At 34.3% G+C, this 16,945-nt stretch overlaps 1 protein-coding gene across 3 annotated transcripts in view; it reads left to right on the top strand.

The window, feature by feature from the left end:
• Positions 1 to 15,340, top strand: part of ZBTB41 (zinc finger and BTB domain containing 41) — a 54,168-nt gene extending 38,828 nt beyond the window's left edge. For all 3 annotated transcript variants that reach the window (XM_017506055.1, XM_037730475.1, XM_037730474.1), the window contains exon 11: positions 8,975 to 15,340. In XM_017506055.1, coding sequence (XP_017361544.1) covers positions 8,975 to 9,630 — 656 coding nt within the window. In that variant the 3' untranslated portion in view covers positions 9,631 to 15,340. The remainder of the gene's footprint in view (positions 1 to 8,974) is intronic.
• Positions 15,341 to 16,945: the final 1,605 nt, after the last annotated feature.

Genomic DNA, 16,945 nt, shown 5'->3' with positions numbered 1-16,945 from the left:
TTTTTTTTTTTTTGAAGTGTTTTTTATGTCTCTATCTCTTAGTTCTGCTCTGATCTTAGTTATTTCTTGTCTTCTGCTAGCTGTTGAATGTGTTTGGTCTTGCTTCTCTAATCCTTTTAATTGTGATGTTAGGGTGTTGATTTTATATCTTTCCCACTTTCTTCCGTGGGCATTTAGTGCTATAAATTTCCCTCCAAACACTGCTTTAGCTGTGTTCCAGAGATTCTGGTTCTTTGTGCCTTTGTTCTCATTGGTTTCAAAGAACTTATTTGTTTCTGCCTTAATTTTGTTATTTACCCAGTAGTCATTCAGGAGCAGGTTTTCAGTTTCCATGAAGCTGTGTGGTTTTGAGTGAGTTTCTTAATTTTTAGTTCTAATTTGATTGCACTGTGGTCTGAGAGACTGTTACAGTTTCTGTTTTTTTGCATGTGCTGAGGAGAGTTTTACTTCCAATTATGTGGTAAATTTTAGAATAACTGTGATGTGCTGTTGAGAAGAATGTATATTCTGTTGATTTGGGGTGGAGAGCTCTGTTAATGTCTATTAGGTCCACTTGGTCCAGAGCTGAGTTTAAGTCCTGAATATCCTTGTTAATATTCTGTCTCATTTATCTGCCTAATATTGACAATGGGATATTAAAGTCTCCCACTATTATTGTGTGGGAGTCTTAAGTCTCTTTGTAGGTCTCTAAGAACTTGCTTTATGTATCTGGGTGCTCCTGTATTGGGTGCATACATATTTAGGATAGTTAGTTCTTCTTGTTGCATTGATCCCTTTACCATTATGTAATGGCCTTCTTTGTCTTTTTTGATCATTGTTAAACTCTGTTTTACCACAGACTAGAATTCAAATTCCTGCTTTTTTTTTTCTGCTTTCCATTTGCTTTGTAAGTATTCCTCCACCCCTTTATTTTGAGCCTATGTGTGTCTTTGCATGTGAGATGCATCTCCTGAATAGAGCATACTGTTTGGTCTTGATTCTTTATCTAATTTGCCAGTCTGTGTCTTTTAATTGGGGCATTTAGCCTGTTTACATTTACAGTTAATATTGCTATGTGTGAATCTGATCCTGTCATTATGATGCTAGCTGGTTATTTTGCCCATTAGTTTATGCGGTTTCTTTGTAGTGTTGATTGTCCTTGCAATTTGGTATGTTTTTGCAGTGGCTGGTACCAGTTTTTTTCTTTCCATATTTAGTGCTTCCTTCAGGAGCTCTTGTAAGGCTAGTCTGGTGGTGACAGAATCTCTCAGCATTTGCATATCTGTAATGGTTTTTATTTCTTCTTTGCTTATGATGCTTATTTGGCTGGATATGAAATTCTGAGTTGAAAATTGTTTTTTTTTTTTTTCCAATTTTAGTATATGTGCTGCCAAAGCAAGCATGTTTTTCTTTTCTGAGAATGTTGAATATTGGCCCCCACTCTTTTCTGGCTTGTAGGGTTTCTGCAGAGAGATCTGCTGTTAATCTGATGGGGCTTCTCTTTGTGGGTAACCTGATTTTTCTCTCTTGCTGCCCTTAACATTTTTCTTTCATTTCAACTTTGGTGAATCTGTCAGTTCTATGTCTCGGGGTTGCTATTCTTGAGGACTGTCTTTGTGGTGTTCTCTGTATTTACTGAATTTGAATGTTGGCCTTTCTTGCTAGGCTGGGAAGTTCTCTTGGATAATATCCTGAAGTGTGTTTTCCAAGTTGGTTCCATTCTCCCTGTCACTTTCAGGTACACCAATCAAAAGTAGGTTTGGTCTTTTCACATAATCTCATCCTGCTTGGAGGCTTTGTTTTTTCTTTTCATTCTTTTTTTCTCTAATCTTGTCTTCACGTTTTATATCATTAAGTTGATCTTAAATCTCTGATATCCTTTCTTCCACTTGATCAATTCAGCTATTGATACTTGTGTGTGCTTCACAAAGTTCTCATGCTGTGTTTTTCAGCTCCATCAGATCATTTATGTTCTTCTTTAAACTAGTTATTCTAGTTAGCAATTCCTCTAACTTTTTTTCAAGGTTCCTAGCTTTCTTGCATTGGGTTAGAACTTTAGCTCCTTTAGCTTGGAAGAGTTTGTTATTACCCACCTTCTGAATCCTCCTTCTGTCAATTCGTCAAACTCATTCTCAGTCAAGTTTTGTTCCCTTGCTGATCAGAAGTTGTGATTCTTTGGAGCAGAAGAGGCATTCTGGTTTTTGGAATTTTCAGCCTTTTTGTGATGGTTTTTCCTCATCTTCCTAAATTTGTCTATCTTTGGTCTTTGATGTTGGTGACCTTTGGATGGGGTTTTCGTGTTTACATCCTTTTTGTTGATGTTGATGCTATTCCTTTCTGTTTGTTAGTTTTCCTTGTAACAGGCCCCTCTGCTGCAGGTCTGCTGGAGTTTGCTGGAGGTCCACTCTAGACTTTGTTTTCCTAGGTATCACCAGCAGAGACTTCAGAACAGCAAAGATTGCTGCCTGTTCCTTCCTCTGGAAGCTTCATCCCAGAGGAGCACCCACCAGGTGCCAGCCAGAACTCTCCTGTATGAGCTGTCTGTCGATCCCTGGTGGGAGGTGTCTCCCAGTCAGGAGGCACAGGGATTAGGGACCCACTTGAGGAGATGGTCTGTCCCTTAGCAGAGCTTGAGTGCTGTGCTTGGAGATCTACTGCTTTCTTCAGAGTCCGCAGGCAGGAATGTTTAAGTCTGCTGCAGCTGTGCCCACAGCTGCCTCTTCCCCCAGGTACTCTGTCCCAGGGAGATGGGAGTTTTATCTATAAACCCCTGACTGGGGCTGCTGCCTTTCTTTCAGAGATGACTTGCCCAGAGAGAAAGAGTCTAGAAGGGCAGTCTGGCCATAGCCGCTTTGCTATGCTATGTTGAGTTCTGCTAGTCCAAACTTCCAGACCTGTCAGGGGAAAACTGCCTACTGAAACCTTAGTAATGGTAGACCCCTCCCACTACCACCACCAAGCTTGAACATTCCAGGTGGACTTCAGACTGCTGTGCTGGCAGTGAGAATTTCAAGCCAGTGGATCTTAGCTTGCTGGGTTCCGTGGGGGTGGGATCTACTGAGCTAGAATGCTTGGCTCCCTGGCTTCAGCTCCCTTTCCAAGGCAGTGAACAGTTCTGTCTCACTGGCATTCCAGGAACCACTGGGGTATGTAAAAAAACTCCTGCAGCTAGCTCGGTGTTGGCCCAAATGGCTGCCTAGTTTTGTGCTTGAAACCCAAGGCCCTGGTGGTGTAGTTACATTACATACCTCATTTTTAATTTCTTATTTCCTTTATACTTCAGTTAAAAATATTTTCTAATGTCTATTCTATGTTATTCTCTCCTGGTCTGTGGGTTGCAAAGACCATGGGAAAAGCTTAGTGTCTGGGCTGGAATGCAGCTTTCCTCATGGCACAGTCCCTCAGGGCTTCCTTAGGCTAGAAGAGGGAGTTCCCCAGCCTCTTGCACTTCCCAGATGAGGCAACGCTCTACCCTGCTTCAGCTCACCCTCTGTGGCTGCACCACTGTCTAACTAGTCCCAATGAAATGAGCCAGTTACTTCAGTTGGAAATGTAGAAATTACCCACCTTCTGCATTGATCTTGCTGGGAGCTGCACAACAGAGCTGATCCTATTTGGCCATCTTGCCAGCTTCTTCTTTTTTTTTAATTTGCCTTTCCCTGCCTCTTTCATGTGGATGCCTAAGTTGTTAAGTTTTAGTATTTGTTATTATTGTCTGTATTTTAAATCCATGTTATCCTCTAAATACTGCTTTAGTTACATTCTATACCTCATTTTAATTTCATATTTCTTTATAATTCAGTTAAACATATTTTCTAATGTCTATTCTAAATTATTATCTCATTAATGGTTTACTTCAAATTATATTACCCAATTACGAAATATTTGGGGATTTTCTACGCAAGTTTATGTTACTGATATCTAGTTTAATTCTACTCTTGTCAGAGAAGATACTCTATTCAAACATTCTACATTCTTGATTTTTTTACTACTTATTGTGTAAGTTACTGAGGGATTTATGTTAAAATCTCTACTGTAACCATGATTGTAAATTCTTTATTTCTTTTTTTTTCTATTTTTTGCTTTATGTATTTTGTTACATTATTAGATATAGGTATATAATATATATCTAATATACATTAGATATGATTAGTCATATCTTTCTGTTGAACAGTCTTTTATATCATTATAAAATGTTGCTCTTTATTATGGGATAAAGATTTACTAGCACTCTTTTGAATACTTTTATATGACATATTTTTTCTTTTACTTCCAAGCCTTCCTTGGACTTATATTTAAAATGTGTATCTTTTGGTATTGTTTAATTATCTATTTTGATTATCTTTGTTTTTTATATTAGTATGTTTAGTTCATTTATATTATATGTGATCTCTCATTTATTTGGGCTTGAATATATCATCATGGTGTTTACACAATTGATTCCTTGATGCTTTTTTCTCTTGTCTTCACTTGGTTTATAATCATTAAATATTGTTTTTGTCATTTTTCCCTCAATTAGCTTCTTAATTATGTGTTCTTTCATTAATCTTTTAGTGGTTAATGAAGATAACAATGTACATTCTGAAATTGTTAGAGTCTCCCTTACCTTCTAGAAAAGATAAATATAATAATTGAAACTATTCATCACTTTACAGAAACTGCAAATACCTTCTAACACCTTTATCTTTCTTATCCCTTATGTATTGCATGTATTTTAATTCTTCATGTCTCTTAAAACACAAAGACATTACTTTTTTATTTTAAATAATCAATATTATTTAGATTTAACCATATATTCATTCTTTACTGTTTACTGTTCTTCCACCTGGAATTATTTTCCTTATGCATGAAAAGTTGCCTTTGATGCAATCTGTTGGCACTATATTATTTGTTTGAAAGTGTTTCTATTTTACCTCATAGGTAATATTTTTTCGGACTGTAAAATTTATGTTAGTAGCTTTCTTCATTTGGCATTTCAGATAGGTTATTTTTGGTTTTTGAGTTTGTTTTGCTTTTATTGAGAAAATATACTGTCAGTCTTATTGTTGCTCATTTGAAAGAAATGTCTCTTTTTAATTAGTGACTTTTTTAGATTTTTCTGTTTTTGGTTTTCAGTGATTTTACTATAGTGTGCCTTTGTGTGTGTTTATGTGTGTGATTTTTGTTTTTTGTATTTTGCAAGGTTTATAGTGTTTACTGAATCTGTGTCTTGGTGTCTTTCTTTTGTTGGAAGATTCTTAGCCATTTTCTTTTCAAATATTGCTGTTGCCTGTTCTCTGTCTTCTCTCTGAAACTCCAATTACATGTACATTCAACATCTTCACTTATCTCTTCTAGAGCTTCCTTTTCTTCCCCATAGATTCCAGTCTCTGGCAAAATTTACTTTTCCTGTATTTTCCTGTACATATTAATCATACCGATTTTGATGTCCCAGTCTTATATGTATAATATTTGCTTTGGGTGTATCTATTGCATTTTTTCCCCTCTCTTGGCATTTGATCATTTGGTTCTGTTTCTTGGCATACCTGGTCACTTTGTATTGAACTTTAGATTTCATGAGTTAAAAAATACAGAAGCTCTTCAAGATGTGTACCTTCCAGGTAGATTTAATTTTGTCTTACAAGCAAATAGAATATGAGATGACTTTGTTCTATTTCTTGCCACTTCTGATCTGCCCTTCTCCTACTAGTTCATCATTGTATTGGGGTCTCAACTAAAAGCATGGTGTTTTTATCAGAGCTCCTCACTGGTGAGTCCTGAACTCTAATCTCTGTCTCCCAGTATTCTTGGGATTGCTGAAATATTGGTCAGCCCTGTAGCCTTCTGACTCTTGGTTTCCAGCTGTCTCACTCAGAAAATGTTCCTTTTAATAGTTGGCAAATACAGATATTTCTGTTGATTTCTCTGTTGTTCCTTCCTTTTAAGGCTCCTGACCCTTTAAACCTTTGTAGTCTCAAACTCCAACTTTTATCTTCCCATTCCAATGAGATTTCCTCAAGCACTGGGCTGCAGCTTGGCCTCTGTTTCCCCATAGACTGAATCTAAAAGTGCACTGAGGAGAAAAGAAAGCACCTCTATACCTTCCTATGTCACCAGACTTTGCTACCTTAGGTTCTGGCTTACTTGGCTGTGCTTTGGTGCCTGCAAAGAGTAATTTTGGGGGGGTTTTATTCTTAAAAAATCTTTTATCTTTCCCCCCTCATCATTAAGATGCATGATATGATATAAACTACTTTATAAAGTCTGAAATAAGTCTCAACGTACACTTTTCACACACCAATTTTTTTATATCTAAAGAAAGCTGATTCCATAGATGACATTTTTAAATTCTAAAGGCTCATAGATTCTACAATTTTAGCTAATGGTTTATATCTCTTTGAGTATTGTTTTATTTCCTTCTACTCTTAATGCTCCTTTCTGTACATCCTTAAAGGGGCCTTCCCTTGGTTGCCTTATGTCTCTGATTTATGATCTTGAGATGAATTCTACTTGCATTATTGTTGTTATATACATAATCTTACTATAAAACTCTCATTGTAGAAAGCATGTTTCTTTAATCTGTATTTTTTTCATTAAGTTGATAGTTTTCACCTTTTCTACTATCTATCTTTAAGCATTCTAGATTTGCTCTTTACATTTAATATGTTAACATTTTCTTTATGAACTTTCATCTTTTTACAAACCTAAACTGATTTTTCTACTGAAAATGACAGTTGTTTAAAATGATAATGGAAACTTCTCAAAGGACTATGCCTATCTGGATTATAGTTTTCTAAAAGTATTTGTTACACACTAGAACTGATTGAATTATGATTCTAAGTTGAAAAACATCATTGTATTTATAAAACATTTTAATTGGAGATGCTCAAGGACCATCATGGCTGGTCAGAGAACACTCAAAACTTAAACTCCTATCTTTAAAAGTAAACTCTGTGCTTCTTGGTGGTGTTAGTATTGCTGTGGTTGTGTTTTTATTTAAAAAAAAATTATAGAATGCTCATTGCATGACAAGTATTGATGCCAGGGAGTTATGGAAAGCAATTAAGAGTTCTTGCATTTTGGAAGTGTAAGGTTCGTTGTTTTCAAAGCACTCTCCTCTGAGCTTTTTCATATTATCTCTGATTATAGGCATTCACTTGTAAAATCATATGTTAGATGCTGTGTGTTCTAAACACGGTAAAAATACTTTTTCTGGGCTGGGCACAGTGGCTCACGCCTGTAATCTCAGCACTTTGGGAGGCCAAGGTGAGTGGATCATGAGGTCAGGAGTTGAGACCAGCCTGACCAACATGGTGAAACCCCGTTTCTACTAAAAATACAAAAATTATCCTGGCCTGGTGGCACATGCCTGTAATTTCAGCTACTCAGCAGGCGGAGGCAGGAGAATCACTTGGACCTGGGAAGCAGAGGTTGCAGTGAGCCGATATTGTGCCACTGCACTCCAGCTTGGGTGACAGAGCAAGACTCTGTCTAAAAAAAAAAAAAAAAAAAAAAAACTTTTTCTGAAAAATTAATTATCTATGTAATGTATTACTTCATGTCTCACTACCTCGTGCTAATGACATAGGTAATAATGTTAGTCCAGAAAGAATATTTAACAAATAATATTTAACAATAGTTTGATATTAGTGATTCAACTTGAAGATGTAATTATCTTTTAATTTACCAGGAAAATGGATGACGTTTCAAATGGAGAGATGAGAAGAAAATATGCCTTTGTGTCTACTGTAGTATTAGTGTTTCTGGACATATTAGTTTTCTATTGCTGCTGTTATCAAATCACCACAAATTTGGTGGCCTAAACAATACAAATTTATTACCGCATAGTTCTTTAAGTCAGAAATCTGACACCAAGCTAAAACCTATGTGTTTGGTAGGGCTGTATTTCTTTCCGAGGGCTACAGGGAATAATTAGTTTCCTGCTCATTCAGGTTATTCACATGATTCAATTATTGGAGTTGTAGGACCAGGAATGAGATTCTCATTTTTTTGCTTATTGTAAACTGAGAGCCTTTCACAGCTTATAGTGGCCGCAATATTCCTTATGTTCCAGCTCCCTCCTTCCATTTTCAAAGCTAGCAATTCCTGATTGAGTTCTCATGTTACTTCTCTCTGACTCCTTCTTCTTCAGTTATTGGCCATCTTTTACAACTACTGTGATTAGATTTGACTCACCTGTGTAAGCTTGTTGATCTGCCTATTTCAAAGTCTTAACTCTTAATCCAATCTGCAAAGTCTCTTTTACCATGTAAGGTAACATATCTATAGCCTCTGGGGACTAGAGTATGTACATCTTTGATAGGCCATTATTCTGCCTACCACACTGTCTAACCTAGGAATTTATAATGTTTTATATAAAACAAAACAAAACTACAGTGTGAGAACCTGACTCAGGGAGAACTAAAAACTGGTCCAGCTTCTTTATTCTTTCCACTGAACAACTCTTCTTATTTTGACCTCAGGCTAGAGATGACTACTTCTCATGTAATCCAAGGAACCAGGCTAATTAGAGTTGCTATTTTAGTTTTTATCCTCCTTGGGTGAGAGAGGCAGTCAAATGTTTTCACTTACAAACCTTTTTGAGGGTTATGGGAATAAAAGTAAGTAATAATAATAGTTTACAAGTGCTTTTATGTACTAGGTGCAGTGCTAAGCCCTATTACTCCACTTTCTCTTTTATTCCATTTACCAACTCTGTGAGGTAGGTACCATTATTATTCCACATTACAGATAAGAAAACTAGGCATAGAAGTTGGGTAGCTTGCTCAATGTTTGGCTAGTTAGTATTATCGCCAGAATTCAAACCCAGATCTTTTTGATGTTTAAGCTTATTATTTTTACCAGTTTACTATACTGTCTGTATTTTGTGATAATATACAGTATTATTGCCATCATCATGTTCTTGCAAGTATTTACATTGGAAGTTTGCTACTTGAAGTTATTGTCTTATCAAGTTGAGTACTTTTTTCATTTAATTATATTCTTGTTCATACAGGTGAAAAACCATACAAGTGTCAAATTTGCAATCAGTCTTTTAGAATTAAGAAAACATTAACAAAGCACCTGGTTATTCATTCTGATGCCCGACCTTTCAACTGTCAGCATTGTAATGCAACATTTAAGCGGAAAGACAAGCTGAAATACCATATTGACCATGTTCACGAAATAAAATCTCCTGATGATTCTCTCAGTACTTCTGAGGAAAAACTTGTATCCTTGCCTGTAGAGTACTCATCTGATGATAAAATCTTTCAAACAGAAACAAAACAATATATGGAACAGCCCAAAGTTTATCCATCGGAAGCGAAGACGATGTTACAGAATGTATCTGCTGAAGTATGTGTTCCAGTAACGCTGGTTCCCGTTCAGATGCCTGACACTCCGAGTGACCTAGTGCGTCATACTACCACACTCCCGCCATCTTCCCATGAGATTCTGTCACCACAGCCACAATCATCTGATTATCCACGAGCAGCGGATTTAGCTTTTCTGGAAAAATATACTCTTACTCCTCAACCTGCAAATATAGTTCACCCAGTTCGACCTGAACAAATGCTAGATCCTAGAGAACAGTCTTATCTTGGAACTTTACTGGGCCTTGATAGCACTACTGGTGTTCAAAATATTTCTACTAATGAGCATCATTCATGAGTAAATCTAAACATTCCACAGATTTTTGGATGGTTATATGCTAATGGTAGAGCTGATAGCTTTTAAATTTGTGGGGCTGCTATTTTCTCATTTTTTCTAGTTTCTCAAGTCCTCAGAATAGTTTCAAATCAAGAAAACTATGTGTCTCTGTTTATTGAACATGAATATTTGGACAACATTTCTGGCCTAATATTGGAAGTATACATTTCTGTGATTTTTAAAGATTATTTAGTGCTATCTTTTCATAGTTTCTTAAATTTTTCACAATTATTAGCTGCTGATATTATGGAAGTATTTTTTTTAATCATCAGTGAAACTTTTTATTCTTCTTTAGTCTCATTCCTCTCCTTCTTACTTCCCCATCTTACAAACAAGTTTGAGGACCATGTAGCCTTTAAGAAGGAATTAAGAGTATACTGATAATGCAACTGTTTCTTATCCTGATTTAAGATTTGTTATTACTTTATACAAATTTTTAAAATTGAAATTAGGAATTTGAATTTACACGAATGTCTTGAATATATCTGTGTTGTCCTTCTATTAATCCATAATTTTAGGTTATCATTATCCTTTGGACTTTTGATATACTCAGAGCTAGAAAGTGTAACTAATGTAAGATTAGCTGTTAAATGCAGGATTGAAATTAGCTGTTAAATGTAGAATTGAAATAATAATCCAGGTAATTGATTTTTGCCTATATTTCAATTGTTATAAGACAGGCAAACACAGGTTTGCGTATTAAATTATACAAGCTGAAAATGTGTTACAAGAAAAAATACGACAGTTTTAACTAGATGTTTTTCAATATAAGTTCATCTTTTGTACTTTACTTTTTATTTAAGAAATATTAACAGTATAACAGCATCTATATTCATCTCACTAAGGAAAGAGCAGTTGTAACTAATTAATGAAATTTAATTAAATATGCTACTTTTGGTTTCACTTAGTTGGCTGATAGAAACTCTGGGAAACATAACCTAGATATTTTGTTTTCAGTTGTTAGAAAAGGTGCCAAACAGATTATGAAATTTGTGCCTAATTTAACTTAACATTGTTTAATTAAATGGAACTACTACTTATGTACAGATTTACATGCAATCCAGATCTTTAATTTTTGCCTTCACAAAAGCATAATGTCTGTAATTACTTTTAATTTTTATTTCTGTATGAGACAAAAGTTGAGGACTTGATGAAAGGAAATAGCAGTTACAGCAAAACCTCAATGATTAAAATTGAGGAAAAAGTCAAAATTATAAAATACCTTTAAAGACATGCACTTTCCATATTTTCAAGTCAATTTTAACTAAAAACTAAGATAATGTTTCCTAGTAGAGTTGCTTGAAGATTAGACTAGACAGGGTTGATTTATTATTAGCATGTCATTTGTACATAAACTACTAGAAAATAGCAGTTTTAAAAGTTTTCTATTTCAGTTTTGTTTACACTCCTAATTGCTTTAAGCACTTTTTGTGTGTGTGTAAACTGTAAAGTCTGGCCCAGCCCTTGTGAAAAAAATCACAAATAAAATAATGAAGTTTTAATGAATAAAGTTTAACCAGTGGTTTAATGGTGGAAACTGTTTGCTGAAGCACTTAAGAAATAAAGGTACTTTACAGCAACATTCGCCATACTAGTGAAGATAAAACAAAACATATATTGAAAATTGAGGCAGCTAACCAAAGTAGCTCATATAAACAATAAAAACAGTCAGAGTTTAGCCTCATTTATCAAGGTTTGGTTGTAATTGTCTTAAGACTAGTAGACATACTTACTCTGTTCTCCTTTTTAAAACCTTATTTCTTTCTGTGGAAATGTTATATCTGGGGTACTTACATGATTGAGCTTGACTATATGAGGTACTGTTAGTCTGTTAACGTCTTTCAAATTGACTTTAAAAAATACATATCTTTATGATTTTTGTCATAAAGACTGACAAGCTTATAATTAAAAATCTTACTATAATGAAAAGAAATCATACATAAAATGTAGCCTGCCTTACATATAAGCTAATGTAGAAAAGTTTAGACTTATAAAAAGGCAGATAGTATATATATATTTATATACATGTATGTATATGGTATATTATACATTTGGTGGTAAAAAAAGAAGATACTGCATTTTCACATTGAAAAGAATACTTTGATTTTAGGGTTCTTTTAATAATAATGTCCTAATGCTTTAAATATATGATTTATTTGTAGGAATTGGTTTACATAGAACTTTTTTGGAATACATCTCTTGTGTAAAGTGAAATATAATTATATAATTGTATTTAGTTACTATTGTAGATAACTTAAACTTGAGTAGTGATTGTTTTATAAAATGCTTTTATATACATTATCTCATTTGAACCTCATACCAGCCCTGAAATAGAAAGAACAAGCCAAATTCCCACTTTAGAGATAAAGAATTTGAGGTTAAGATAAAAGGACTCATTTAAGCTCACATGGTCAGTAAGTGGCAGAGCTACTAGTAGGGAAAGAAGAAAGCTAGCATTAATGCATGCTACTATGTGACAGGTACTACATTCTGTCATTTAATCTTAACCTAGTCTGAGGGATACATAATATAATTTTTATGAATAAGTAGACTCAGTGGATGATCAAAAACAACAACAAAACAACAAAAACAAAATGAAACTAATCTGCTGCCTCTAATTTCCAAAAATGTAAGAAATTTTACAATTGTGAAAACCTCATGGATTTGGGCAAACTGAATGTATATAGGCTTTTGACAAAAGTTGGCACAAAAAAGTATAAAAGGAGGCCTATGCTTTTCAGTTGACCTTTTGTAATATTTGATTTAGAGTATTTTGGACAAATGCTCTATAACTAAACCTTTTATTTTGTAACTGTACTTAAAATTTTGACTCTTGCAACTAAGTTTAGCCTCATTCAGAATTTTTTTTTTATTTTGCGAGCATAATTTATTGTTTTAAATTAATTTTTTAGCAGATAGCAGTTAGCACTTAATCTGTAAACTGAATAATTTATCAAGTGCAGAAATGTGTTAATCTAATGGGTTTTGACTTAAATGCACCAAAGATTTTTAGTAGGTATTAGTTTAAAAGAATTTAAATTCTTTCTTGTTTGAATAACTATTTGTCCAAAGAAGCATAGTTGAAGTCCTAGAATAATGGATTTTAAAAAAAAAAAAGTCATTAGTTTGAATACTGAGATTGAGTATTGTTTGTGTTTATATGTATAAAAATAGGAGCAGAAAAAAATACTCTGGGAATAGTCATACTGACAAACCAATTATTAGTGAGAATATTATTTTCCTCAGTTTAATTAATGCAATGTTATGTGAACACTACTAAATGCTAAATAAGCCTATTTTTTACACTACGCTATCAAAATAATTTTTGCCTTTGAATTTTTTTAAGTCAAGTTGAGGTTATTTTTGTAAGAAATTTCACCTTTTTTTTTTTTTTTTTTTTTTTTTGGCAGCCTAAAATAACATGTAAGATTAGGGGTTGGTCCTTATGCCAGCAGGATTTAACCAGCTGTAAAGGTAGTCTTTGCATACATTTACGTAATTAAAACATTTATTGCTGGGAGAATAGGAGTAGCGAAAATATGGTTTTAAATTGGTGCTTTATTAAGTGACTTCCTTTTAGGCAATGGCAGGTCATGAAATAAGTACACTAATATAATTTTCTATCAACCTTAAAAAGTGTCAAAGCATCTTTGTAGGGTGACTATAAACTTCTAATTAAGGGCTAGTAAGTAGTTATCATTGGTTGCTTTTCAGTATAATTGCAAGCAAATTAAAAACACAGTTAAATTGATATGTTTATAAGCTTGAATTTTCTTCCTACCATATCACCCTTATATGTCATTGATGAAACGTCAGATTTTGAGCAGTAGCTCTTTGACAGTGTCCTTTTATACTCAGCCTTTTCTGCATTGAATGCTTTGTGCCTTTTCAATGTGTTGTAGTTGCTTAGAGTTGATTCTGCTGACTAGACTGTACTGATTAATTTTTTTATTTTTTTGGTTATGGGTCTTATGATTGTGTTGCCTGCTGGTTGGGCAATTTTTTTTTTTTTTAGGTTGCTTTATGTTTATATAGGCAAATTGGCACTAAGTATTAGTGTGAATATTTGTTTTTATGATTTATATATCATTTTTAAAATCTCTGTTGTGGCCTTTATAGTTACTGTGAAGCCGCTCTTGGGCCTGTCTCTAGATGCTTAGAGGAATCTGACAAGTAAAATAAAATGAGTAGTGTGTCTGCATCTGTGTCTCTGTTTATCTCTCTTTTAAATAACCAGTAACCATTACTACACAGCTCTGCACTGAATGACCTTATTTCAGTTTGCCTAAAACTGAACAAGAGGTGATGGTTTGAGATGAGTTTCTCATTAGGAGCAGCAACATCCCAACCAATATATAATGAGTTGATAAACTCGGGAAAAATTAGGACTTTAAAGAAAGTTGTATTTGGATATTCTAAGATTCAGTGCCAAATTTAAAATGCCTAAAAATGTATTCTTTAATAAGGAACAAGTAGCATTTCTAAAACTTTAAGTAGTGTTATAGTAAATGTTACTTGCTGTTAGAGTGAATAATGGATAATGTGAGAATAAATTTCTAAACAATTTCTAGAAACTAGACAGTTCTTCCTTATATCCTACCCCTTTCCACATTTCTCTCTTGGTATAGTCTGCCGTGTGAGGTTTTTTGTTTGTTTGTTTGTTCGTTTGTTTGAGGGTAGAGGGAATCCTCTCATTATTTCCTCTAAAATTATTTTTACTTAAGAAACCTTTTCCCTATAACCTTAGCATGCTTTCTGCTCTTTCTCTTTGGAAGTGGCATTAATAAGATAGGTATAATAGGACTAAGATGTGTGGAACATGAGAAGAGGAAGGTTTTTGTAGAGAGAGTGCTTATGTTTTGTTTACTCTTTATGTTTCAACTTGTGTATTGATCATAAATCTATGATCTTAAGAAAAATCCTAAAACAATTTAAATTTAGCCTATGCAGCCAATTATATAAAGAGAAATTAAGGATTATATTCAGAGGAGAAATTAAGGATTATATTTAGAGCATAGAGGTTATACAACAAATATAACTTTTTCTGGTCAAATTCTTAGGCAAAGAAAAGCAATCAGTGCTTGCATTGCTGTTGGAGATTCCAAAAGATGTATTGAATGAAGAGCATGTACACATCTCATTGTTAGTGCACCTTTTTTTGCTTGGTATTCCTGCTTGCATTAAAGCTGGCAATGCACTGTGATATAATTAAAAAATTTTTATTCCTTCCAACGATTGGACTCTTCTTATCCCTATAGATAAAATTGTATTACAATTGATGAGTGTGGCTGCCAAAAAAAATCATACAAATCTGGGCACTTAACTGTTCCACATTGTGTAGTAAATGTTTTGATTACGGGGATTTACAAGGTATATTAAAGTTGAAATGCTTTTGAACTTGTTTTCAGTCTCAAATTAGAATTTTTGTTTTTAATTAAGGATTCTTTAAAAGCAATGACAGAAAAATCTAAAATATCAGAATTCATTATTGTGACTGTGTGTAAAATATCTTGTGAGTTTTATACATACATTGGTTGTCTAATGTTTCCTAAGTATAAATGTCTTTATAGAAAAATTCAGTTCTCTGTGAGGAATAGGAAGTGTACTGTATATTGAACTAGTTCTTTGTTATTTTGATATTTAAAATAAATATGAAGTTCTTTGATCCTAATACTGCATATCTAGGCTTTATTGAATCACATTTTCACAGGATGGGAATGCAGTACTCTGCATGCTTTAATAAAAATTGAATGCAAAGAACATGAACAAATTGAAAACCAAGTAACTTGCAACACATTTTAAAATATTTTCTCATAAGCTGTATATTTTGGAATATTTTATACATTTAATGTATAAACCATTAAACTGAATTTTAAGTGTAATATAAATTCAAGTACTAATGATGAATTTTATGCTTTAAGCAGTCATGCTGTTTTTTAGAGAGAGAAGTCTGAAGTGTAGTAATTCATTAGTAAAATGAGTTATTCTGTATAATATTGAGAGGGGCCACTCTTATCTCTAATCTCCCTCACTCCCAGAAGCATACATTCTGATTAAGGGAGAAATGGTTGGTTGAAGGCATAAACTGTAGGCTATAGGACGGTAACCCCCAAACTTGCAAATTGTTATCTTTATCTGGCACCATAACTGAGCCTCCAATAGGCTTTCTCTTTTCTATCTCATCAGCTGCTTCTGAGTGTTAGAAGACCAGTAAATGCTATGGGCATGAGCACATTTCTCCGAAAAGAGTCTTTTGATTATAGGCAATGTTATGTGTGATACTTAGTTTACTATTGCTGTCTAATAAATTATACTGAACTTAGTGGCTTAAAACAACAAACATTTATTACATCACCGTGTCTGTGGGTTAGGGATATAGGACGGGTTTAGCTGGGTGGTTTTAGCTCAAAGTCTCTCATGAGATTGAAATCAAGCTGTTAAGTCAGAGCTGCCATCTCTAGAGGCTTCACTGGGGATGGCTTTACTTCCAAAGTCACTTGTGATCTTTGGCCTCAGTTCATCACATGGCCTCTCCACAGGGCTGCCTAGTGATATGGCAACTGCCCCAGCCCCACCACTTTCCCAAAAGCAATCCGAAAAAAGAGAGCATACCCAGGATTTACATTGTTGTCTTTTATAACCTAATCTCAGATGTGATATAGTATCACTTCTATATTCTATTGTGAGCAACTAATTCTAGTCCACATGTTAGGGGCACAAATTAAACTCCCCCTCTTGAAGAGAGGATAGCAACAAATTTTTGGGCATATGTGAAAACCATCACATATTCATTGGTTATAGATAAAGCTATCTATAAATCTCTAGATAATGGGGGCAGGTATAGTAAACTATACTCAGAAAAATATATTTATCCCAGAGAGGCAAAATATTGTTCCTTTCATAATAGAAGGGCTTTAATGTAACAACATGCCACAGGTAGCTGGCTGGTCCCACGGGAGAATGGAATTAGACTGGATGTTCAGCATCAGCCTTTTAGTAGGTTAGGCACTCCATGGGGGCTTATCACATCAGCTTTGCAAGGGAAACCACCTTGAGCCCATTCTCATCCTCCACCACTGCTGCTGTAGCCACTTTGTAAATGGGCTCAATGAGCAAGCAAATGGATCCCTGGAGAAAGAAACTGACCTCCCTCCCCAGGATAGATTCTCCTTTTTACCTGTTTTTTGAGCTCCTTCTTGGCCATGGATATTCTCTGATGCGCATTTATATGGAACACAAATTTAACTTCCTTTATCTATTTTGAGTGGACTTTTTA

Source organism: Cebus imitator, unplaced genomic scaffold (assembly GCF_001604975.1).
Source record: "Cebus imitator isolate Cc_AM_T3 unplaced genomic scaffold, Cebus_imitator-1.0 Scaffold347, whole genome shotgun sequence".
Lineage (NCBI taxonomy): Eukaryota > Metazoa > Chordata > Mammalia > Primates > Cebidae > Cebus > Cebus imitator.
The sequence above is the reverse complement of the archived record's forward strand: the minus strand, read 5'-3'. Positions and strand labels throughout refer to the sequence as shown.